The sequence below is a fragment of the Cnephaeus nilssonii genome, assembly GCF_951640355.1.
Source record: "Cnephaeus nilssonii genome assembly, chromosome: 23".
NCBI classification, from domain to species: Eukaryota; Metazoa; Chordata; class Mammalia; order Chiroptera; family Vespertilionidae; genus Cnephaeus; species Cnephaeus nilssonii.
Genome location: NC_137094.1, coordinates 4,487,041 through 4,512,514, shown reverse-complemented (window position 1 = coordinate 4,512,514; position 25,474 = coordinate 4,487,041). Strand labels below are relative to the sequence as shown.

Below are 25,474 nucleotides of genomic sequence, written 5' to 3'. Positions count from 1 at the left end.
AAGAGTCTTCAGCTCTTGGCTTGGTGCAGAGTGGCATATGCTTATGAAGTATGCGATGGTATCAAGGCATAATCTTACTTGTAATCTTGAATGACATCTTAAGTGTAAGCTGCATTTCATCTTACTACCAAATTGGACTTTTATGCTATTTAGAAAGAAATCCGTGAATGTTATTGTAATGAATTACTAGTGAACGTTAAAATGGTACCATTTGAAAATGTTCAGAATGTAAAGTCATGCAGTGATTGAAGAATGTATTCCCGCATTTTATTGATGATGTATGTCTTCCACCTGCTACTTGACCAGCCAGAGTGGCAGGCTGCTCAGGTGTGTGTTATCCTCAGTTCCCACCACGCAGGTGCATGTGTAGTGAAACGGGCTCTGGGTGACGTTTTGGTTTGAGTTGTTTTCTTGGTGTGTTTGCCTAAGATCCCTAAGCCAGCTGGAGTGAAGAAGGGATGGCAGAGAGCATTAGCTGTGGTTTGCGACTTCAAACTCTTCCTGTACGATGTCGCCGAAGGAAAGGCATCACAGCCCAGCGTTGTAGTCAGTCAAGTGATTGACATGAGGTAAGCTTTCAAAGGGGAAAACACTGGTATCTTTGCAACATGGGGATCAAAATCGTGTGATTTTTCTTCTAATTATGTTGCCATGTTTTTATTTAAATCTCATTTCATGTTAATTTTCTAATTTACTAATACTGCTATCCTATATAATAAAAGCCTAATATGCAAATTGTCCCCTGGACCGGGAGTTCGACCAGGGGGCGGGGCCCGCTGGGCAACCGCCTGCGGCCCCTCCCCCTGGCCAGCCCTGCCTGATCGGCCCCATCAGGGTGGGCCGGCCAGACCCCACCCATGCATGAATTCGTGCACCAGGCCTCCAGTAGTAACATAATTAAAAATAGGAAGTAAGGTGTAGTTATAGGACAGGTTTGGGGGGTGGGGGGGTGGGGGTCAGAGAAAAGAAGCTAATGTTTGCATCCAAAGGACCAGTTTAAAGGTTGCTGAGGTATTGGAAGCCTGCGTAGTGTTTATATCATCACCTAAAGGCTTAGAATATAACTTCCATGTGAGGAAAGGAAATAAAAATCTCAAAGTCAGATAGGCTCTTGGAATATATAATGCGTTGGTAAGCATTTAAGTAAACACGTCGTGACTGTTTCTGGCCTCGTTTTTCAGGTCTTACCTGCCCCTTCAGTGCCCTCCTTCCCTCTTCTCAGCTCCAGCCCTTCTCCTGGGGTCCCCTTACTAACTCCCAGAGCTCCCGCCACACGCAGCTATGCTGACTCCCACACTCCTATCTCCAGCCCAGGTCTTCCTCCAGCACTCGGAGCTGGGCTTCCAGCTCTGGCTCACACTGGCATCTCGGACAGCATCTCTAACATACTAGCTTTCCCATAAATATGGAATAGGAAGGAATAGGTCCAAGACATATTAGCAAGGAAATCGGACAGTGTCTGCTGAGGGCCTGAATATAGAAAGAGGGAGAAAGACGGAAGATAACACTAAGGTGTCAAGCCTCCAAAACCAAGAGGATGATGGACCAGTAACCGAATCAGGAATAAATAACTGCGGAGCAAATCTGTTTTAGGTGCCGAAGGAACAGTGAAAGGACAGATGAGCTGTGTTGAGGGCACTTGAGGTGTCTCATGGGAGGCAAGAGGGCTCGGGTTCATTTGCGAATCCCAGTACACGTGACCCGACTGGCCTTGGCACTTTGGGTGAGCCAGGAATTCTTTCCAGCTCTTGTGCGATGTGCCACTGTAGAGCTACCGATAAATTATGATGGCACTATCAGTTGAAATGGAGGGGAAATCAAAGTTTTTAAAGAATTCAATTTGGATGTTCTGTGCAATTCAGTTTTGAGTGTTGTTTCATATGTATTATTTGGATATACACCCAAGACCACACACATACCCACACACGCTTGTTTTTAACATTTCACTTTCCTTCAGGGATGAAGAATTTTCTGTGAGTTCAGTCTTGGCTTCTGATGTTATTCATGCAAGTCGAAAAGATATACCCTGTATATTTAGAGTAAGTATGTGTGTTATAATTCGATGACTAAATCATTTGTTTTTAATGAGTATATGTTTTGGCTCTCCAATACTTGAGTAGATGGATAGTGCTAAGTAAATATTTAAATTTGAGAGACCTGAGGAAAGCATTCCTGTATAGCTTCTAAGTTAGGGTTCCTCTTGGATAATATTTTGCATCACAATTGAATCTTCAAATAAATACTGTCACACAGAAAATGGATTAAGTGTGAGTTACCCAATATTTTAAAAAATAGAAGTTTTTTCTTTTTAATCTCATTTAAAAAATTAATATGTTTTCCAGTTTTACTGCTTTGCAACAACCACTCCAAAACTTAGTGGCTTCAAGTAGCAGTGACTGACTTTTCAGCACTCGGTGGGCCAGCTGCACAGTGTTTTTGGTGTTGCCTGGGCCCTCATGTGGCTGCATTCAGCTCACTGGGCTGGAAGCTCCAGAATGACCTTCTCTTCACATCCGGGTGCTGGTGCGCTGTCGGCTGGCGGTCAGCTCCCTCCGGGAGCTCTGTGTGGTCTCCAGTCGTTCAGCAGGCTGGCCGCGCGCTCCGGGGCTGGCTTCCAGGAGAGCAAGGGGCCTTTCCAGGCCTTCTGAAGAGCAGACCCAAAACACATAACCCTCCTGCAGTCTGTTAGCCAAAGCACGTCATGACGTCAGCCTGGATTTAAGGGGAGGGAATAGATTCCACTTTTTAAAAATACATTTTTATTGATTTCAGAGAGGAAGGGAGAGGGAGAGAGAGAGAGAAACATCAATGATGAGAGAGTATCATTGATTGACTGCCTCCTGCACGCCCCCTACTGGGGATCAAGCCCACAACCCCAGGCATATGCCCTTGACTGGAATTGAACCTGGGACCCTTCAGTCCGCAGGCTGACACTCTGTCCACTGAGCCAAACCAGCTAGGGCTAGATTCCACTTTTTGACAAGAAGAATGGAATTCCATGGGAAGATTGTTGGTACCCATCTTTAGAAGCTGTCCACAGAGCAATCTAGAATTGGTGAGTTAAGATAATAGAGGTTAAAAAAAGGGGATACTGGCCCAACCTTATGCCTGTATGCTGAGTATTGGTCAATGAGCCTTGTATCTAAGGAAGGTCAGACAAAGACTATACTTTGTCCCAGTTCCTAAAACAACAACTACGCTATCTCCGGCCTCCTATGGAGCCTATAGAAGCCCACTTTTCTGTAATTGATACATAGTGGGGTTTTATTGTCATGCTGTTTAAATTACATTTTATAAAGGGTCCATTTACAGTATATGTAATTTAAATCTGCCCAGTTATGGATGCTGTTTGCATAATGATAAGCTTCATTTAAATAGTAACTAAAGTGATCTGATCTTCTTTAAGATAATGTGAGTTATTGTTATGAAATAACAGAGAAAGTAAGTATTTATGAGCATTTCTGACTTGTAAAATAAGTTGAAAGTCAGTATAATATAGTGCTTACGAGCATGGACGGGACCCCACTCTTGTTGTGTGTCCTTGGGGAAATTAATTTCTCTGCATCACAGTGTTTTTATATAAAAGGTCAGGATGTACTAACAATAACTACCTTATGAAGATGGTGAGAGGGTGATGTGAGTTAATACTTGTAAAGTGCTTTGATCAGTGCCCAGGGGTCAGTATTTACTCAAAAATGTCAGTTGCATTTTCTAGTGATAGTATTCTGGCACTTTATACAAAGAAAATAAAAGTGATACCGACATTTAGAATGGCATCTGCTGCCTTTGCTTTGCCCCGAATTCTAATGCTGGAACTAATTCTTCTGAGTAGGAATGGCTGACCGCAGCCGAAGGTGTCACGCAGTGGATGCTCACTTTGTTGCTAGAGCAGCGGTCGCCAACCGGAGGACCACGGGTGGTCCATGAGGTCCGAAAGGTTGGCGACCGCTGGGCCGGTGCGAAGCAAACTAATCTAAGCATAAAACTGACCTCAGGGTGTCTGCTTTCTAATACCATGAATTTGTTTCCATTTGTCTAGGTCACAACGTCCCAGCTCTCGGCACCTAACAACAAATGTTCCATCCTGATGCTGGCAGACAGTGAGAACGAGAGGAGCAAGTGGGTGGGAGTGCTGAGTGAGTTACAGAAGATTCTGAAGAAAAACAAATTCAGAGACCGCTCAGTCTATGTTCCCAAAGAGGCGTACGACAGCACTCTGCCCCTCATTAAAACCACCCAGGCCGCTGCAATCATAGGTATGTGTTGGTAACATCGGTCATGTGATCATAATTGTTTCCTAATTTATCTGGTCCGGGGGGACTGGCTTTCATCTAGGAATTCCAGTGTTATAACACAGGTGCACCGTGTTTATTGAATGAATGAGACCATTTTAAGCTTTGTTTCTCAGTAAACAAGAGTAAGTACACTTTCAAATATGTTTTCTTCTGACAAAAGCAGCAGTGCTGAAGTTGAACGTTGAACGTATCTATCCTCTGCGTGTGCGCCTGAGAACAGTTGTTTGGTTTCGTAAAGCGTAACCTTCCGTGTCCAATGTAGGTGCCTTGCACAGGTTATTGGGAAGTTTCACTGAGAGGCAGGGCAGAACAGAATGCCCTTGTAATCAGATGCCCTAAACCAGTGGTCGGCAAACTGCGGCTCGCGAGCCACATGCGGCTCTTTGGCCCCTTGAGTGTGGCTCTTCCACAAAATACCACGTGCGGGCGCGCACTTACAGTGCAATTGAAACTTCGTGGCCCATGCGCAGAAGTCGGTTTTCGGCTCTCAAAAGAAATTTCAATTGTACTGTTGATATTTAGCTCTGTTGACTAATGAGTTTGTCGACCACTGCCCTAAACAATGGTAGCCTGTGTGTCTGGAGGTTTAAATTATCACCATATTCCTATGTACACATCTAACTCTTTTGTTACTTTCTAGTAAATAATGAAAAGTTGAATGAGTAGGTTCAATGCCTTTCACAAATTGGTCCAAAACAAGAAATGGAACTGGACCAAGGGCACTCATAGACTAGGTTTTAATTTTTTTCACTTTTTATTGAATAAACATTTACTTCTTTTTGTAAATATTGATATAGATAATTTTCTAATGATTATTTTATTTAAAAAGAAATTAATGGAAATTTAATAGTAAAAATTGTTATTGCTATTTTTATATTATTTCAGGTTTTTGTATCAAATTTCTTTATTATCTATTTTATTCTATTAGTTTACATAGTTTTTACCTAATAAAAATGTTTCATATTTATTTATATCTTGCATAGATCATGAAAGGATAGCTTTGGGAAATGAAGAAGGTTTATTTGTTGTGCATGTCACCAAAGACGGTAAGAAAAACATTATTGTGGGGTAACTTTAACCTGTATGTTGCTAGAAAATCCTAAACTCTAGTTTCTAAATTCTTTAAACAGCAGGATTTGCTTATTTTTTCTATAATTGAAATTTTCCACACCTAATTTGATATGTTTATAAGTCAAAGGTAATTTTTTAACTTCTATAATCATCCTGAGTTCTAAAACATCCACATATGGATCCTCTTTCTTGTGTAACTAAGTTCTGCTATAGGGTTCAGGTTGCACTGCTAAAGAAGGTGCTGAAAGAAAATGCACTAGCTTTTTCCATTGTCCCAATAGTATCGAAGAGGTAGTTCATTGAAATGTGCTTGTTGTTGGGATTCCCCCCCCCCCCCCCGTAGTTTTATTACAAAAAATATTTTTCTAAAGATAAATACTGGATGAAATAAAAAGAAACCAATTTAATTTAGCATTCTTGAATAAAGAGCTGTAAGTTCTGTATTTATATCAAGTTAGTTCATGGGAAAACAATGCATTTAAACTTCATTAGTTTGTTACCCTTACAAATACTTTTAGTGAAATATGAGTTACTTAAAAAACAAACAAACAAACAAAAAAAAACCGAACCCCATAGTAAAAAGTTCCCTAGAACTTAGTGCCAGTAAAAAGGTTAAAAGGTTTATTGTTGTGGTTTTTGAAGATCTGGCATGCCTGATCGCATAGCAACTTTATGCCATGGCTGCCAGGGATCTCGGTGCTAAATGTAATACTTTACTGTAGTGAGTTAAATGATCTTGTAATGGGTGTGATTATCTTCCTCGTCCTCTGTGACTTCTGAGCTGTTACTCTTTTCTATGGGTACATCTGTCTTTATTGTAAGTTTTGACTTACATCCTTTTGAGTATAATTGGGATATGATTAATAAATAAACATTATTTTGCATCTGATTTATTATTATTTCTTTGCATAGAAATTATTCGAGTTGGTGACAACAAGAAGATTCATCAGATTGAACTCATTCCAAATGATCAGCTTGTAGCTGTGATCTCAGGACGAAATCGTCATGTACGCCTTTTTCCTATGTCAGCTTTGGACGGACGGGAGACTGAGTTTTATAAGCTGGCGGAAACCAAAGGGTGTCAGACCATAACGTCGGGGAAATTGCGTCACGGCACTCTTACATGCCTGTGTGTGGCTATGAAAAGGCAGGTCCTCTGTTATGAACTGTTTCAGAGCAAGACCCGTCACAGAAAATTTAAGGAAATTCAAGTCCCGTATAATGTCCAGTGGATGGCAGTCTTCAGTGAACACCTCTGTGTGGGATTCCAGTCGGGATTTCAAAGATACCCCTTGAATGGAGAAGGAACCCCATGCAGTATGCTCCATTCAAGTGACCACACCCTGTCCTTTATCACACACCAGCCCATGGACGCCATCTGCGCAGTGGAGATCTCCAGTAAAGAATACCTGCTGTGTTTTAGCAGCATCGGGATCTACACCGACTGCCAGGGCCGCAGGTCTAGGCAGCAGGAGCTGACGTGGCCAGCTAACCCTTCCGCTTGTTGTAAGAGTCTCTTCCTTTTGGCTGTCTTCTCTTTCTGTCTCTTTCTTCTTCCTTCTACTCCATCTCCTAAATGTATTTATTGTTAATAACTGGTCATTTTTAAGCCATCCGTAAGGTTTTTTCTAAGCATTAATTATGTTATTTATGTAAAGTACTAGTAACCATGTGTAGTTAAGCCTAGGCCAACAGTATCAACATTAACATGCAAATAATTAAAGCTAATTTTTCTATGGAATATTGTACTTAGATGGATTTTTTAACCCATGTTATTGTATTTTGAAAAAGCCTAAATAGTATCTTCATGGTCCTCAAAAATACAGTGTGATTATTAATAGCTGGAGAAGCAGTTACTAAGGGCATTAGTTAATCAGTTCTGTAAAGGATAGTGTAGCATCTATAAGAAGTGTTATTCAGCTTCATGTTTTTATTTAGATAGGTATATATTAAAAATTGTTTATTTCACTCTTTCAGGAAATATGACATTAATAAGTTTTAGAATACTCATTATATGCTATTTCACTGCCTGTCCTATCTAATAAAGAGGGAATATGCTAATTGACCATCACACCCTCACAAAGATGGCAGCACCCACAGCCAATAAGGCGGGGATATGCTAATTGACTGGCACACCCTCAAAGATGGCGGCACCCACAGCCATAAGATGGTGGTGCCCGGTCCCCTCAGCTCCACCAGGGCAGCAGGTGCGCGGCATGGCCGGGCCCGTCCCCAGGCGCCGCGCACCTGCCTCCAGAGTCCCCCAGTCCCCTCAGCACCCCAGCCACCCACGGCCGGCCCGAGGCGCAGGCAAGCCTTGGATGGCAGCTGCCCAGCCACCCAGGACCTCCCAAGACTCAGGTAACCAGGGCCGGCTGAGGCTTGCGCTGCTGGCAGTGGCAGCAGCAGAGGTGTGATGGGGGCGTCGCCTTCCCCTGATCGCCAGGTCGCCTCCCGCCCCTGAGGGCTCCTGGACTGTGAGAGGGGGAAGGCCGGGCTAAGGGACCCCCCTCCCAGTGTATGAATTGTCATGCACCAGGCCTCTGGTGATATAATAAGTAGGCGTATCCAACCTAAAACATTTTGTTTGTAGTGGAAGGTACTAGAGCATGTTTAAATGCTGAAGAGAAGTAGCCACTAGGGAACTAGGAAAAGGTGACTCCATAGTAAATACAGGAACTGGAGCAAGACCCCCAAGGAGGCCAGAGGCCGGGATGTAGACCCAGGAGGATGCAGGCAGCAGGAGGAAAGCGCCTCCCACCGCAACAGGGCAGGAGGGTGGGGGAGCACGGGCACCTTTGGGGTTCAGCAGAAGGATGTTTGGAGAGCATGCATGCTTATTGCAGACACATCAGGAAATCTAGATAAAAAGAAAAAAGTACTTCTAATCCACAAACGGAGACACCACTGTACTTACCGTTTTGTTTCTTGTGAAATATATACTCACATCTATGGCATCATATTTAGAATGAATGCTGTTTTGTAGCCTAGTCAGATGATTCAAAGTTTGACTTACCATGTGGAGTAAGAAATGAAATATCTGGCTTTTATGAATAGTTAAAAGTAACCGGCAGGCCGCTCTCTCCTCCTCCTCCCAGGCTACAATGCCCCCTACCTGTCGGTGTACAGTGAAAACGCGGTTGACATCTTCGATGTGAACTCCATGGAGTGGATTCAGACTCTCCCACTCAGAAAGGTAACTTAACATTAAAATATGGGCTGAGCAAACTAATGTGTGTAAGTGAACACTAACACGCAATTTCTGGCATATGTAATGGTAATGTAGGATTTAGTTAAGAATGGGGAAAAAAATCAATCTGGTTAATCTTATAAGTAGCTCAATTCCACACTATCCTTATTACTTTAGTTTTGCTGTATGGAGGATGATTATTATAATGAACAACTAGAGTGTGTCCTATGACCTAAGATGTCAGCATTAACTTCTCCTCTGGTTTGAGGAGCTCCGAGGGTGTGCATTATTGTTAATTATGATGTTTTTCACATAATGGTGTTCAGTTTGAAATCCTGTGAGGACAGATTTACAGGCCAGAGAATGATTAGAATTAGAACCAAAACTGTTTAATCATCCCATAATCCTATGTAATAAAAGCTAATATGCAAATTGACCGAACTGCGGAACGACCAGTCGCTATGACGCACACTGACCACCAGGGGGCAGGCGCTCAACATAGGAGCTGCCCCCTGGTGGTCAGTGTGCTCCCACAAGGGGAGCACCGCTCAGCCAGAAACCGGACTCACGGCTGGCAGGCAGGGCAGACCCAAGCCAGCAGTCGGACATCCCCCAAGGGCTCCTGGACTGCGAAAGGGCACAGGCCAGGCTGAGGGACCCCCCCACCCCCCCGAGCGCACATATTTCGTGCGCCAGGCCTCTAGTTAAAACATAAAGCTTTCACATGTTCCCAGTAAACAATATTTTTCTTTAACCCTTTGCACTCGCTTGCTTTTTTCTCGATTCCTGCTACCGATGCTAACCGTGTAGAGTCACACTCAACATCCGAGTGCAAAAGGTTAACACTTTCCTGTGATAACATAAAGAGAAATTTTTGTAAGTAGTATAGAATGGTTATTTGGCAAGAGTAGTAGTTTCACATAGAATATGTAGCAGGTATCATTAGTTAGGGGCTAGGGTTAGAAGAATAGGTAGAAGAAAGTAGCCAAGGCCATATCCTATATAATAAAAGGGTAATATGCAAATCACCGAACAGCAGAATGACCAGTTGCTATGACATGCACTGACCACCAGGGGGCAGATGCTCAATACAGGAGCTGCCTCCTGGTGGTCAGTGTGTTCCCACAGGGGGAGTGCTACTCAGCCAGAAGCCAGGCTCACGGCTCACGGCTCATGGCTGGCGAGTGTAGCAGCAGTGGCGGAGCCTTTCCCACCTCTGTGGCAGTGCTAAGGATGTCCAACTGCTGTCAGTCGAACATCCCCTGAGGGCTTCCAGACTATGAGAGGATGCAGGCTGGGCTGAGGGATCTTCCCCCGCAAGTGTACGAATCTCGTGCACCAGGCCTCTAGTTTTAAAATCTTCCTCAATTTTAAGCCACATCATCAGTGAGGAAGCTCCTGCAGATGCCATCACACTATAGAGAGCTGCTGAACACAGTCCTTCAGTCTGTACGTTTGGGTTGGTTACAGTTAGTTATCCCTTTTATTTTTGTTGTGTAAACTTTACGATATATATGAAAGAAGATGTGACCTTGAAGAACCTGACTAAACTGACCTCCTAACTTAAGAGCCAGAAGATTCCCTCTGTCACTGCATTTGCGGTGTGTTCTCTCTTACCGCATACTCCCTCCAGGGAAATCACTCCCCAAGTGCTGTTTATCATTTCCTTGCTTGTCACAAAATCCAGAATTTTTTGTATATTTAAATATTTCTGAACAATATATTGTTCAGTTTTGCTTGCATTTGAGGTTATAAAATGTTTTGTGTGTCACCTTCCGCCTTGCTTTCTTCGTGCATTTACTGCGTTTCTAAGATTCATCCATGTTGTTCCATGCACCAACCACCATGTTGTTACATATTGTTCTTTGCTTTCACTATATAAAATGTTGTTGGGTGAATAGGCCATAACTGATGAGCACACTTGACAGATTCCCCAGCTTTCTGCTGTTGTGAGCATTGTTCTGTACATCTTCTGGTGCATGGTGTGTGCAGGAGTTTCTTTAAGTCCTGAGCCTGGGCACGGAATTGATGGTGCCCGGGAAATGCAAGTATTTGGCTTTACAAGCTGGTGTCAGATTATTTTACAAAGTAATTATACCCGTTGACACTCCCACCAGCAGTATATAAGAGTTTTTGCTGACACATATCCTCTCTAACACTGGCCATTGTCAGAATTCATAGTTTTATAGCCCTTGTAACTGGTTATAAAGTGGTATCTCATTTGAAGTATTAATTTGCATGTCCCCCGTTAGCTATGTTGTTTGTCCATTTAGTTCAAACAAGAGTCATAAAGTATCTGTGTTGATATCTTAGTATAATCATTTGGTCACTAATGGCTTTGAAGAAGTCCAATTTAAGGTTTAAATGTATTTCTACATTTTTTTTTGTCCAGAATAGTCTTCCTTTAAAATGTTATCATTATAACTTTGTTCAAATTAGATAATTTTATACCTTCCCAGTTAGAACTAATGTTAATTTTTTTCTTGATTTTCTGAGAGGGCTCTATTTTGGAGAGGAAGGATATAAATGTGTGTGGTTTATAAATAGGCCAAAAGTTTTATGGTTTAATTTTTGAAGGTTTTGTTGAAATACTAATTTTATTTTTTATTATTTCAGGTTCGGCCCTTAAACAGTGAAGGATCATTAAATCTTTTAGGCTTGGAGACGATTAGATTAATTTATTTCAAAAATAAGATGGCAGGTAAGAAGATGCACATTAATAGGACAGCTTCAATAGAGTGTTCTCCCTGAGCTGACTGCCTGCAGATAAGAAGTGGCAGAGCCCAGATTCAAACCCAGTGTGTCTTGCTCCGAAGTCTGCCATTTGGCCGCTGTCATACCCTCTCAATAGAGTGAGATAAACTCCTGGACAAAAGCCGTTCTGGTTAGCTTGCATAGCTGTGCAGTCGGAATATTTGTTTCTGGCTTACCTTGTTTCTCTGTGAAACACCACGGTAAGTAGAGAAAGTGTGACTGAGTCTGTTCCCTGTGCGTGTAACACTGGAGAACCTCACCAGGGCGTGCAGCACCAAAACTGACAGCCCCTCCGGAGCGCCTGCCGGGGCTGTGGGAACACCTCTCCGAGCTTTCCTCTTCTCCCTGATCTTGCTTAGAGAACGGCATCTACCATGTTGGGGGTACAGTTGTCTACCTGGCAGTATGTTCACGTACCCCGGCATGTGTTGGGGGCCCGTGGCTGACAGTTTGTTGACTTCTGCGCATTTAGAATGGAAATAGAATGAGGTGGGCACCGGCTCACTAGGTGATGTGAACAAGTATCCTCGGCCCCAGCTGAGAAGAGCAGGAAGGTGACAGATTCTTGCCTGTAGTAAAGGCAGCTGGTAGGAACACGATTCCTTTTCCTGACCCCACACCTCGCAGATGGCATCATGCAAAGGAAATGCTTTAATATGTAAAAATGATTGTAATGATCATTTACATGAGTAATTTACCATTTATGCCTGATTACTGTGCAGGTTAGCAATAGCTTAACACCCTGAGCCAGTGAGACCAACACCTAGAAGGAGAGAGAAGGTAGTGTAGTCATTGTGGGAGGGTGGCCAGAGTGACCGGGCACCGAGGCAACGACATTTTTCTTTTTTCCTAGTAAAATTGTGCTATTTTATGTTTATAATCAAATAAAAGTGAAACTACCCTTTGTAAGTTATGTTTAATTTCAGCATCTATCTGTTTATGTACTGTTGAAGATTATTGCTTATTTTACTGTGATCATTAACACAACTTTTAAAAATCAGAATTGCATGTACTGTGATTGCAAGATTAAGTTCATACTGTCTTAGAGACGAATGGGTAAAAAGCATTTTAGCACTCTAACGAACATCATTGTTCTCTGTATTTTTTAAACAGAAGGGGATGAACTGGTAGTTCCTGAAACCACAGATAACAGTCGAAAACAGATGGTTAGAAATATTAACAACAAGCGGCGTTACTCCTTCCGGGTCCCAGAAGAGGAGAGGATGCAGCAGAGGAGGTAGGCGTTTCGTTTCTGCGTCACCCGCACATGCTGGGAGCACGGGCTGGGCTGTTTGTGATGATATTGTATTTGTTTTGGAAGGAACATTTGATCTCTGAAAATCTGTGGTGGGAAAAACTGCCATAATGACTGTACGTCTCAGAGTCACTTTATTTTTTTTAAAATATATTTTATTGATTTTTTTTACAGAGAGGAAGGGAGAGGGATAGAGAGTTAGAAACATCGATGAGAGAGAAACATCAATCAGCTGCCTCCTGCACACTCCCTACTGGGGATGTGCCCGCAACCAAGGTACATGCCCTTGAGCAGAATCGAACCTGGGACCCTGAGTCCGCAGGCTGACGCTATATCCACTGAGCCAAACTGGCTAGGGCTCAGAGTCACTTTAATTAACACTCTCCACGTTGTGTGAATTAGACTAAAGGACCAGATTTTGATTCATTTCTCTATGTATGTGGAGTAGTTAGAAGTTTTAGAATGTGAACCTTGTTTTAATGTAAACATAGAACCAATCATTGCATAGTAGTAAACCTTATATATTTAAGAACTTTAGATTCACTATTCTCTTTATGAGCAAACAGAAATAGGCTTATAGTATTTCCAGTTACATGTAAAAACATTTCTAAGTGTTATCAATTATTTTGAGACATACATAAATGCTCAGAATTATCTGTGAAATAGATCTTCGATGTCTCTGTACTAAAATGCTCTTTTCTCACCAAAAAATTGTAAGATCTTTTATTTAAAATGTAAAACAAATCTAAGTAAATTTTATTGATTATTTATATTATTTTAATCCTATCCATATTAACATGATTTCACATTTATTTTTATGAAAAAATAATGTATACTTAATTTGTTTCTAGAGTTATCTAGATTGATCATAGAAGAAGTGTCTAAACAGGTGTTTTCTCTTACAGAGAGATGCTACGAGATCCTGAAATGAGAAATAAATTAATTTCTAACCCAACTAATTTTAACCACATAGCACACATGGGTCCAGGAGATGGAATACAGATCCTAAAAGACCTGCCCGTGGTAAGAGAAATCAGGAGTGAATGTGAATATGAATTGGGGTTAAGAGTAAGGGAGGGGGAATACGTGTGTGTGTGTGTGTGTGTGTGTGTACAGAGGTGAGCAAAAGTAGGTTTACAGTTGCATGTGACATTCTTTGAGTTAATAAAGCTATTGTGATGATCATAACCTGCATGACTTTCCATATGAACAACTGCAAACCTGCTTTTGCACCCCCGCCATATATGTGCTCAGATATATATATATATGTGTGTGTGTGTGTGTGTGTGCGCGTGTGCGCGTGTGTATGTGTGTATATATGACTTAAAAGCATATATTAGGATAATGAGGAAATGTTTATTACAGTGTGTCATAATATATGTGAGATGCATGACGGCATACCTGATGAGAAAAATACAAAATTTAGACATCTGTCAAACACCAAAGACACCAAGTTTCTGTTTAGTTGCATAACCTATAAACTTGTCCCATACCTAGATTTCCTTTGTTGGTAAAATAAACTCCAACTTTGAAGAGGGTTCCTACCAAGATTCAGAACTTGGTGACCAAATCACTGAGACTTGATTCTGGCACTCCCCTCCCCACCCCACCCCACCCCACCCCACCCCACCCCCGGGACCGCACTGGCTTGGTCTTTAAAGGTCACACCTGTCATCTGATTGTGAAATTTTAAAAAGTGCCACATGGGAAAACTATTGTTTTTTTTAACAGCATTAAGATGGATTCTTGGACCTATTATGCTGAAACTAAGTCTATTAGTGGGCTCCACTTACACTTAACATTCCAGTCTCTGTTCGATGCTCTCCGCACGCTATTGGAACTCTAGCATGACCCTGTTGTCAGTGGTGAGCATCTATATCTGGCACAGAATTTTAAGCGTAATTTATAGACTGTGGCGATTTGGGAGACAATTTGTGAACTGTGACCCGCAGCTCTTGCTGAGGAAGTCTGTTATTATCCACATTACTAACTCTGTGGTCATAGCAGATGTGAACATCACTGCCGGGAAAATGATAGGTCATATAATTTGATGTGCGGTCAGGTTTTTAAAAAATTAAGCCTTTATAGGTAGTTTTGCATTTATTTCATTGGAGGAACAAAAAAATGTGCATTCATTTGAGTCCAAGTTCCTCATTGTAAATATCCCATTAACCAGGTGGTCTGCTTATGAATGAAAGTGACATTCTCATTAAGACATTATGTGGTTATATTAATATTCCTTCCTTTGCGTTCAAATCATTCATAATAGTCATTCATCCTTTCAGAATGGGACTTTCATTAGCTGTGCTGGTTAATGTAAATAAATTGTACAAAAAGAGTGCAGCTAATCTTGATATAGTAATTAAAACTAGAAAATGTAAGGCTGAGCATAAATATCAGGCTAAAAATATTGGGCATAAATAGAGGCTGAGTCTACATATTAAACTGTTATATTTAAATGCTATACTATTTTTTCAGCTTTTGCCTGGGACTGAGATTTCAGAGTTCTTTCTTTTCCCATCCTGAACATTTGCTTAAAGCTCTCTATCTGCTTTCCCTTTATTCCCAGAAGGAAATGTATCAGCCACACAGCACAAAGCCTCTGTTGTTTTTCCTATGGGAGTTACCATGCCAGGTACAAAGTACCTTAAGAGAGAATTTTTAAATTATGATACATTTGAAATGTGCATATATTTATAGCTTCTATGTGATTGATGAAGTGTTATATACTATTTTAATGAAACTTTTTTAAAATTTAGTTAGTAAATAGTTTTTCAACACCTGATATATAGTTAGCATTATGGAGAGACAGAAGGATATAAATTTTGAACACATACATATATGATGCAAAGCAAATACAAAATTATTTCAGTAGTTAACAAGGCTTTAATGGGTATTGTTTTTTTAAAATTAAATTTTCTTTCACTTTTACTTCATTTTAGTGCACAAAAAAGAATAGTTTTCATATCATGTAATCCAACAATATAGCAAGAAGAAAATCCTTTAATAAATTCTATTATATCCTAGATATTACAGTATTTTCGTTAAAGTGAAATAGTTTTAGGATTTAATAAAATGTTTCTGTTTGGTATTTTTCTGCCATGAAGCAAAAAATCAATTTGCTGATGTCCCAGAATTCTTTGACTTCATACACAGTAAGACTTGGTCTTCTTAGACCTGAATAAGCCCACTGACACTAAATGTCAGATTGCAACCATCGTAAGAACTTTTATATCAGAGCATCCCTCCTTCCTCTCCCTTTCCTACTGAAAAGAAGTCTCCATTTTATTTTTTGTTCCAAGTAAAGTCCAGGCTTTATTACTAAGCAAACCAAGTTCAGAGAGCATTTCCCAAAGGTTCGTCCCCACACGACATCATGACACGTGCCTTCTGTGCTGGCTGCTCACTCCCGGAGCCCACGTGACTTTCAGTGTCTGGTCAATGAGTTTACTAACCCGGGACCGCCTCGCTGATTCTTCTTGTCACTAACACGAGTGACTTCCCCAGCAGTTTTCCATGTCCCTCCCTTTCCTTTCATGCCTTCCTGTCACGTGAGCACCTTTGTGTTTCTAGGACTGGAAGTTGGTGCACATTCTTGAAACCTGCTCACCTGTACATGTCGTATTGCAGTAAAGGTTTTGTGTGTGTGAATTTCTGTGTTTACTGTCATGTCTTACTTTATTTTCACCTGACTTTCTCCATTTCACTAGCAAAGGACATTCAAGCTGGGCTTTTCATAGGCGTCCATTTAACACCAGCAAATATTTCTTGATATACTGTCTACCCAGACACGCTTGTCTTGGGGTAGACATTGGTAAACAGAACAAGAATATGCATGTCTGGATCCCTACTTATTGAGAAGCTTGTGTACTTTGATATATTCTCAGAATTTAGTATGATCTTTCTACTGAAATGGGAGTACCTATATTAATGAACTATTTGCAAACATAAAGATGAGTTAAATTGATCTAACGTTAACATATATAAGAAGAGTTTTTAAATACCAAAGCTACGCATTGTCGTCCGAGCAAAGAGCAAGGACGCAGACACTGCTATGTTTTACTCACTCAGGTCAGTATTGCTTCCCTGTGAAATGCTTCCATGCTTAGAGAGTTTATCGATGTCTTTGGAGCTTGATTCTGTTTCGTTTGTAACAAAGTGATACTGAAATGGGGTTGTTTGCCTTATGAATGTGGAAGAGGTAGTGAGGGTGAGAGAGTCATTTATTTTTCTTTCATCTCCCATATCAGATGTGAACCTTCCACATGTTCCTTCGTGAGCCCCGAGAATACAGGCAACTAATATAAAATAGTGTGTGTGCCTGAGAAGTACACACTGTGCTCATTTTCTTGAATCTTTTTTGTCAGTTACCTTGTTTTCATCAGTGGATACTGGTAATAAACAACAAATTTGTCTCCAATTGAATTTAAGAATAATTTTACCTCTACTAGCTTTATTTTTCTTAGCCTTTTACCCATTTCTAAAGTTACTAATAAATAAAAATTTTAGCTCAGTGACCTCTTAGAGCTTTAAGAAGTAATTTTGCCTCTTAAAGTTATTTTATCTGAAAACTAGAGTCCTGGGCTTCAAGAGCGTGTTTCTGTATCTTTACCTTTACATTATTTTAGTTAAACACACCTGAACATTTAAGGAAAGATTTTTCCCTTGTTAAAAACAAACCCATTCTTCTGGGTATCTAAATGGAGATAAGCTTGGGCTGCTTAAAGATAAACCAATAATTAGTATATTCCACAGTTACTATCTATACTAATGAAAGGGTAATATGCTAATTAGGGCGGACATCTTTAGGACAACCTTCCGGACGTCCTTCCGGACAAAGCTGCAGCAGCTGCGAAGGGCCCAAGCTCAGACCAGCAGTGGCAGCAGCAGCAGGGTATTGGGGGCAGCGCCTTCCCCTGATCCACCAGATCACCTCCCACACTTCTTCTTTGCAAATTTGACATGTGGACCAAAACGGCAGGAGGTGAATTTGGGGCCAGCTGCCCGCCACCTCCCAGTGAGTGGCTTTGCAGTGTCGGTGGCTTAGGCTGGGGGCCGAGGCAGAGGCAGTTAGGGGCGATCAGGCTGGCAGGGGAGCAAGTTAGGGTCAATCAGGCCAGCAGGGGGGCAAGGTAGGAGCGATCAGGCCAGCAGGCAGAGGCGGTTAGAGGCAATCAGGCAGGCAGGCAGAGGGGTTGGGACAGTCAAGCAGGCAGGCAGAGGGATTAGGGGTGATCAGGCAGGCAGGCAGACGAGTGGTTAGGAGCCAGCAGTCCCAGATTGCAAGAGGGATGTCCGACTGCCGGTTTTGGCTCAATCCCTGTGGGATCGGGCCTAAACTGGCAGTCAGACATCCCCCGAGGGGTCCCAGATTGGAGAGGGTGCAGGCCGGGCTGAGGGACACACACCCCCCGTGCATGAATTTTGTGCACCAGGCCTCTAGTTTTTATAATCCTATCTAATAAAGAGGGAATATGCTAATTGACCCTCACACCGTCATAAAGATGGTGGCGCCCACCGCCAATAAGGAGGGAATATGCTAATTGACTGGCCCACCCTCAAAGATGGTGGCGCCCACAGCCAGTAAGGAGGGAATATGCTAATTGACTGTCACGCCCTCAAAGATGGCAGCGCCCAGTCCCCTTAGCCCCACTGGGGTGGCAGGCGCATGGCAAGGCCAGGCCCGCCCCCAGGTGGGCCCAGCTGCTTCGCATGCCTGCCTCCAGAGTCCCCTAGTCCCCTCAGACCCCCAGCTGCCCAGGGCCGGCCCGAGGCTTGTGCTGCCGGCAGTGGCAGCAGCAGAGGTGTGATGGGGCGTCGCCTTCCCCTGATCGCCGGGTCGCCTCCCACCCCTGAGGGCTCCTGGACTGTGAGATGGGGCAGGCCAGGCTGAGGGATCCCCACTCCAGTGCATGAATTTTTATGCACCGGGCCTCTAGTAAGACAATAAGATCAGTAAAGCAAACTCATGCCACAGATCTATAATGACCAGGAAATGGTTTTGGGTTTCTAAAGATGTTTCCTGATCTTTTTAGGTTTGTGATATGAGTTTGCTATTACTGATGTTATTTTCCTATAATAAAATAGTAACTGTGGAATGATGTTTGTTTCATTGAGTTGTACACTTGAAACCTGTATGGTTTTGCAAACCATCATCACCCCAATAAGTTCAAATTTTAAAACAAAGAAAAGAGACCATTTCATAATACTTATGGTAAGAGGCTGGTTATCAGTTCACTTGTTCTTTTGTTGTTTCTTGCTTTTTCTATCCTAATGTTTTTGGTAGGTTTGGCCACGTGTCAATTCTGCCACGTAAGAAAATGCGGGAGTGAACTCTGACAGTCCTTTGACTGAAAGTCCAGTGTTCACTCGACAATAGCAATAGAAGAGAACAGTTTCGTTCATAAGGTGGAGGATTCTTTTACAAATCAGCTGTTTAAGTACCTGGTGCACGATGATTACAAAATGTAACTCCACGGCCTAGAAATATTTCATTAAAGATTCATTTCTGATGTGAGGCGCTTGCTTCATTTTTCCTACATGCATGTTGTGTGAAATGTCACATGTAACCAGTGGCTCCATTTCATCACCTTATCACCGTTTTCTCCTCTCTGTTTTGATAGCCAGGCTTCCCCTCTCCATCCCCTCATCATCACTCCGGTCTGATCTCCTCTCCGATCAACTTTGAGCACATCTATCACATGACTGTTAATTCTGCTGAAAAGTTTCTCTCTCCTGATTTCGTAAACCCTGCACGTTCCCCGTCTCTGCGCTCTGTCCCCGGTACCCCCAGCTTTATGGCTCTGAGGGTATGAACAGCTGAGTCGGGTGTTAACTTACTAACCTGCGGGCTGGGCTCTCCGCTGCCTGCTTCTGAGCGACCGCCCAGGCGGCCATTCTTCCCCTCCCCCTCCTCCTCCTCCCCCTCCTCCTCCTCCCCCTCCTTCTCCCCCTCCTTCCACTCCTTCCCCTCCTCCCCCTCCTCCTCCCCCTCCTCCTCCCCCTCCTTCCCCTCCTCCCCCTCCTCCTCCCCCTCCTTCTCCCCCTCCTTCCCCTCCTCCCCCTCCTCCTCCCCCTCCTCCTCCTCCTCTTCTTCAAGTTCCACTCGTTTCTTCTTTTGAAGAGAAAGATGAGGACAGGGAGGATGTCAATTTAATTTTTGAAACTGTGTTAGAGATTTTTGTATGTTTCATAAAACATTTCCCATCGTGGTATTTTCCATTACAGATACCATGATGAGAAATAGCCCCCAAGTGGGTCCTTATTCTATTAAAAACAAAAGAGGGGTCCCAGAATTTCAGAATTTTTCGTAGCTCATTCAGGGAACTGTTTTGTCTTTAGTGACATTAAAGTCTGTGGTAGGGCCTATCCTCAGGCTTCCTCTCTGCAATAATTCCCTCTGGCTTAAAAGTCTCCAAACAGTATTCATGAACAACAGGGAAAATCACAAGGAGAAGGTGGTCTTGCTAATCTTCAAGTTGCTGGTGTGCCTTTAATTCCAACCGGGGTCCCAGATAAGCGCTAAATCAGAGAAGAAACACCAGCTGTGCAGCCTTTGAAGGCTGACCATGGCCCTGCTGTCCGGCCGGCCGACCACTGGGCCTCGGTCTTGCTACCGGTGGCTTCGCAGTGGAGAGCAGCGGCACTAACGCTGAATACCCACCTTCCCATCAAGAAGCACCTGCTATACGTACAGCTTCAGGGGGCGTTTCTCAAGTTAGTTTTTGTGTTTTCTGTGGGTTTTTTATTGTTAATTCTCACTCCAGGATATTTTTTCATTGATTTTTAGAGAGTGGAAGGGAGAGAGAAAGACAGAAACATCGATGTGAAAGAGACACATTGATTGGTTGCCTCCTGCACGCGCCTCAACCAGGGCCGGGGAACCTGTAAGCAAGGTACGTGCCCTTGACCGGAATCGAACCCGGGACCCTTCAGTCCACAGGCCAATGCTCTATCCACTGAGCCACACCGGCTAAGGCTCTCAAGTTAGTTTTACAGATAAGATATTTGGATCTTATCATGCAAACCCATTTTCTATAGTGCCCTCTGGTAAATCGTAGCATTAACTTGTTATTTGTGTTTATAGGAAATTAATTTTCCAATAGGAAAACTAGCTGCAGGGTGAGGAGTTCATTTTCCTACTTTTGTCTGTATTATAAATAAACTAGAGGCCCGGTGCATGAAATTCATGCACGGGGGGGGGGGGGGGCGTGTATGTCCCTCAGCCCAGTCTGCACCCTCTCCAATCTTGGACCCCTCGAGGGATGTCCGACTGCCTTTTTAGGCCCAATCCCACCGGGATCAGGCCTAAAGTGGGATCGGGCCTAAATGGTCAATCAGACATTCCTCTCACAATCCAGGACTGCTGGCTCCCAACCGCTCACCTGTCTGCCTACTTGATTGCCCCTAACCGCTTCTGCCTGCCAGCCTGATCACGCCCTAACCACTCCCCTGCCAGCCTGATTGACGCCTAACTGCTCCCCTGCCGGCCCAATTGCCCCTAACTGCTCTCCCCTGCTAGCCTGGTCACCCCTAACTGTCCTCCCCGGCAGGCCTGGTCCCCCGCAACTGCCCTCCCCTGCAGGCCTGGTTCCCCGCCCCCCCAACTTCCCTCCCCTTCTGGCCCGGTCACCCCTAACAGCCCTCCCCTGCCAGCCTGGTCGCCCCTAACTGCTCTCCCCTGCAGGCCTGGTCCCCCTCAACTGCCCTCCCCTGCTGGCCTGATTGCCCACAACTGCCCTCCCCTGGCAGCCATCTTGTTGCAGCCATCTTTTGTGTTGGAGTGATGGTCAATTTGCATATTACTCTTTTATTAGATAGTATGTCATTGTCCTTGACCTTAAACTATAATGTCATTTAAGTATCTTATTTAAAATAAGGTGACTTATGATAAAGTAAACCTTAGTGTGGAAACAGAGGCAGGGAATGGGTTCTAGGAGAATGTTGTGTCATCAATTTCTCATAAGATGGTGGGAATATTGCTTCAGTTAGCCATTTATATTATAAATAGAAACACTGCTGTGGAGGAACGCTCACCTAAGCCTTAAGCACGTTTGTCCATGAAGGTGCTGGCGGGATGGGCGTCAGATCACTTGGTAATGAAGCTGACCGTAGCCGCAGGGATGACACTGTGGGGCTGTTGTTGCCTTTTTAACAGCTCACATCTGTGTGTCCTCCCCCCATTATGTCACATCCTGTGTTGCTGCAGCCCCAGTGCCATGCTGTGGGCTTCCCTTCCGCAGGGACCCCGGGTGTTTGTTTATAGGAAAGCCGCCACCAGGTTGGGAGCGGAGGCAGGAAAGTGAGGGTGGCGGCCGCTCCCGCCTCTTCTGCCCTCTGGGCACCGCGTGCACCTCGCTGGCGCCGCCAGGTCACCCCTGGGTGGTGAAGGGTGAAACATTAGCACTGACTGTGAACGTTCAAGACGCTTTAATTTCTTAGAGAAAGAAGGTAAAGCATTTGCTTCAGACACATAACACACTAAGAATTACATGGACTTTGCAAATTTGACATGTGGACCAAAACGGCAGGGGTGAATTTGGGGCCCGCTGCCCGCCACCGCCCAGGGAGGGGCTTTGCAGGGTCGGTTCCGGCTCCCCAGGCCGTCAGTGCGCGCCTCGCAGGGGAGCCCTGGCTGCGGGGCTTGTCGGCCTGCCGCCCCTTCTGGGCTGAAAAGGTTGGTCCCCAAGGAGGCCACACCCCTCTCCGTGTGTGTGACGCCATCAGTCCCTTTTCCCACCTTGGACACCAGCATCATTCGGCAGTTAGATGGAAACCTCTCCAACCGGCACGCCAGGCTCAGCACGCCGCCGGCTGTGGTGGCGGCGCCCGGTCACCACCCGGTGCTGGTCGGACGGGAGGCCGCGATGCTGGGACGGACGTCACAGGCAAATGGCAGTTTGGTGTCGCCAGTGAAACGTGTGCTCGAAAGCACCTGCTCTTACCCATTTTCCTCCAAAGGGGCTGCTTCGCTGCTGTTCCGCAGCAGATGGAGCGCATGCGCAGTGACGCCTGGCCCATTGCCCGCAAGGTCCATGTAGTTCCCGCTTCTAACCCGGAACCGCTGCGCTCCGGCCGCAGGAGCCGCCTCTGCCGAGTGTCCCCTAAGCGCGGCGCCCCCTGCTGGGCTGGGCTGGGGTAGGCCTCCGGTCGGGATCATTCGTTTCTTGAAATGGTAGTGACAGACAGACAGACATTTCTGCAGGAAGCCGGCTTCTCTCCGCTGAAGAGCTTCTCTCTCTCTCTCCCGTTCAGAACCCGCGGCCTCAGGAAAGCCGGACCGTGTTCAGCGGCTCCGTCAGCATCCCCTCCATGAGCAAGGCCCGCCCCGAGCCCGGCCGCTCCATGAGCGCCAGCAGCGGCCTGTCGGCAAGTAAGTGGCCCTCCTGCCCCGCACACCCCGCGGGCCCCGGGCGGCCCCTGTACGCCCCCTCCTGCCCCCGCGGGCCCCGTGCGGCCCCTGTACGCCCCCTCCTGCCCCCGCACACCCCGCGGGCCCCGTGCGGCCCCTGTACGCCCCCTCCTGCCCCGCACACCCCGCGGGCCCCGTGCGGCCCCTGTACGCCCCCTCCTGCCCCGCACACCCCGCGGGCCCCGTGCGGCCCCTGTACGCCCCCTCCTGCCCCGCACACCCCGCGGGCCCCGTGCGGCCCCTGTACGCCCCCTCCTGCCCCGCACACCCCGCGGGCCCCGTGCGGCCCCTGTACGCCCCCTCCTGCCCCGCACACCCCGCGGGCCCCGTGCGGCCCCTGTATGCCCCCTCCTGCCCCGCACACCCCGCGGGCCCCGTGCGGCCCCTGTATGCCCCCTCCTGCCCCGCACACCCCGCGGGCCCCGTGCGGCCCCTGTATGCCCCCTCCTGCCCCGCACACCCCGCGGGCCCCGGGCGGCCCCTGTATGCCCCCTCCTGCCCCGCACACCCCGCGGGCCCCGGGCGGCCCTTGTATGCCCCCTCCTGCCCCGCACACCCCGCGGGCCCCGGGCGGCCCCTGTACGCCCCCTCCTGCCCCGCACACCCCGCGGGCCCCGTGCGGCCCCTGTACGCCCCCTCCTGCCCCGCACACCCCGCGGGCCCCGTGCGGCCCCTGTACGCCCCCTCCTGCCCCGCACACCCCGCGGGCCCCGTGCGGCCCCTGTACGCCCCCTCCTGCCCCGCACACCCCGCGGGCCCCGTGCGGCCCTTGTACGCCCCCTCCTGCCCCGCACACCCCGCGGGCCCCGTGCGGCCCCTGTACGCCCCCTCCTGCCCCGCACACCCCGCGGGCCCCGTGCGGCCCTTGTATGCCCCCTCCTGCCCCGCACACGCCGCGGGCCCCGGGCGGCCCCTGTACGCCCCCTACTTCCCTGCACGCCCTGCGGATCCCATGCGGCCCCCGCACACCCTGCGGGCCGTGCAGTCCGGAGGCCCCAGGCCCGGGAAGCGCAGGGGCAGACAGCCCGGAGTCCTAGAGCTGCCGTCACCTCGGGACAGGCCGGGCGCTGCCAGGCGTGCTGATGGGCGATCTGAGGGACCACACGGTGCCTTCCCCAGGACAGTCAGGAAAGCCGCCCGCCCGCCCTCCGGGTGTGGGCAGGCGGAGCACTGGCGGACTAATGGCAGGCCCGTGGCTCCTGGTGGATGGGAGTGACGGGAGCTGGAGTGCAAGGGGGGAGGGTCAGCCAGGCCGGGGCTGGGAGTGAGGTGAGGCCTTTTAAAATCCTCAGCCAAGGATATGTGTTTGAGTTGGGGGGGGGGTCCGAGGGGCTGCGGGCGCCCTGCCGGGGCAGCGTCCCCGGTGGGAGAGACGTTCGCCCCTTGGTTAACGGCGGAGGCTGGGGACAGGTTGGAGAATGCACCCTTTGCCACGAAAGCAAGATAAGATTCCTTCATCCGCAGCCGTGTTTACGGACCCACGGGCACCTCACTCTCCGCTGGTGCCGGGTCCCGCCGGCCAGGCCCCTCTTCGGGGCTCAGTTTCCTGTTGTGTCCGCCTTTCTCCTCCCTCTGGCCTGGGCGGCCCCTTCTGGTCCTCAGGCCCTGAGCCCGGCTCCTGTGGCGTCTCTGCGGGGGGAGAGGGGAGGGCACAGGGGAGGGGGAGGGGGAGGGGCGGGGTCAGAAGAGACTGTTTGTCGGAATAAAAGTGCCGGGGACGCTAGACAAGGCTTCCTCGGAATGAGGGGACGGTCCAGGTGGACTGTTTGCTGATTTAAAAATGACAATTTCACCGTCCTGAGTTCTCTTGAATCACTGGCAGTTCCTGGATGGTGTGCGGTGACGGTCACGTGCTCCTGTAGCGTCTGATTTGGGGAAGGCTGTTCTGGAACAGCCAGTGAACTTGAGTGTGCCCAGCCACGCGCACGCAGGCCCGGCCCACGCAGACTCCCCAGGGGCCGCTGGTGCGTGGAGAACCGGGCTGCGCTGCGTTCAGCCCCACGTTTAGAAGCTGTTCAGTCACAGCACGGAGCTGCCTTGTGTTCTTGATGCGTGTGCGTGGAAGCCTCCTGAGGCCACGGGCCTCCCCTTCGCTGGCGGTCCCTGCAGACACTGCGCGGCCAGGACCCCGGCTCCCTCCTCCCGGAGGCTCCGGGGTTCTGGTCACTGGTGCACAGTCATTGTTTGACATTCTTACTGAATTCTTAATGAAAAAACTGAATTGGGGTTTGTTAAACCAGCGAGACGTTGAAACTATCAAAATCTATATCTTACAATTGTACAAAAACCTCAACACGGTCTTTTTTTTCTTTTTTCTTTACTTTTTGTTGTTTAAAGTATTACATAAGTCTCCTTTTTCCCCACTGATCTCTCCCGGGCACTCCCACCCCCCAGCTCATACCCTCCTCCCCTCCCCCAACCCCTTCCTGCCTTCCCTCTGAGGTTGGACAGTCTGTGCGAAGCTTCTTCTCTGTCTCTGGCTGTTTTTGTTCAGTTTA

At 46.6% G+C, this 25,474-nt stretch overlaps 1 protein-coding gene across 1 annotated transcript in view; it reads left to right on the top strand.

Moving 5' to 3' along the window:
• CDC42BPA (CDC42 binding protein kinase alpha) overlaps positions 1-25,474 on the top strand; it is a 194,134-nt gene that overhangs the window by 165,662 nt on the left and 2,998 nt on the right. Inside the window, exons 25-35 of the mRNA XM_079763756.1 lie at positions 430-569; positions 1,958-2,039; positions 4,040-4,256; positions 5,279-5,341; positions 6,279-6,872; positions 8,465-8,562; positions 11,173-11,257; positions 12,424-12,547; positions 13,471-13,588; positions 19,189-19,374; positions 22,820-22,937. Of these exons, the coding sequence (XP_079619882.1) occupies positions 430-569; positions 1,958-2,039; positions 4,040-4,256; positions 5,279-5,341; positions 6,279-6,872; positions 8,465-8,562; positions 11,173-11,257; positions 12,424-12,547; positions 13,471-13,588; positions 19,189-19,374; positions 22,820-22,937 (1,825 nt within the window). The remainder of the gene's footprint in view (positions 1-429; positions 570-1,957; positions 2,040-4,039; positions 4,257-5,278; positions 5,342-6,278; positions 6,873-8,464; positions 8,563-11,172; positions 11,258-12,423; positions 12,548-13,470; positions 13,589-19,188; positions 19,375-22,819; positions 22,938-25,474) is intronic.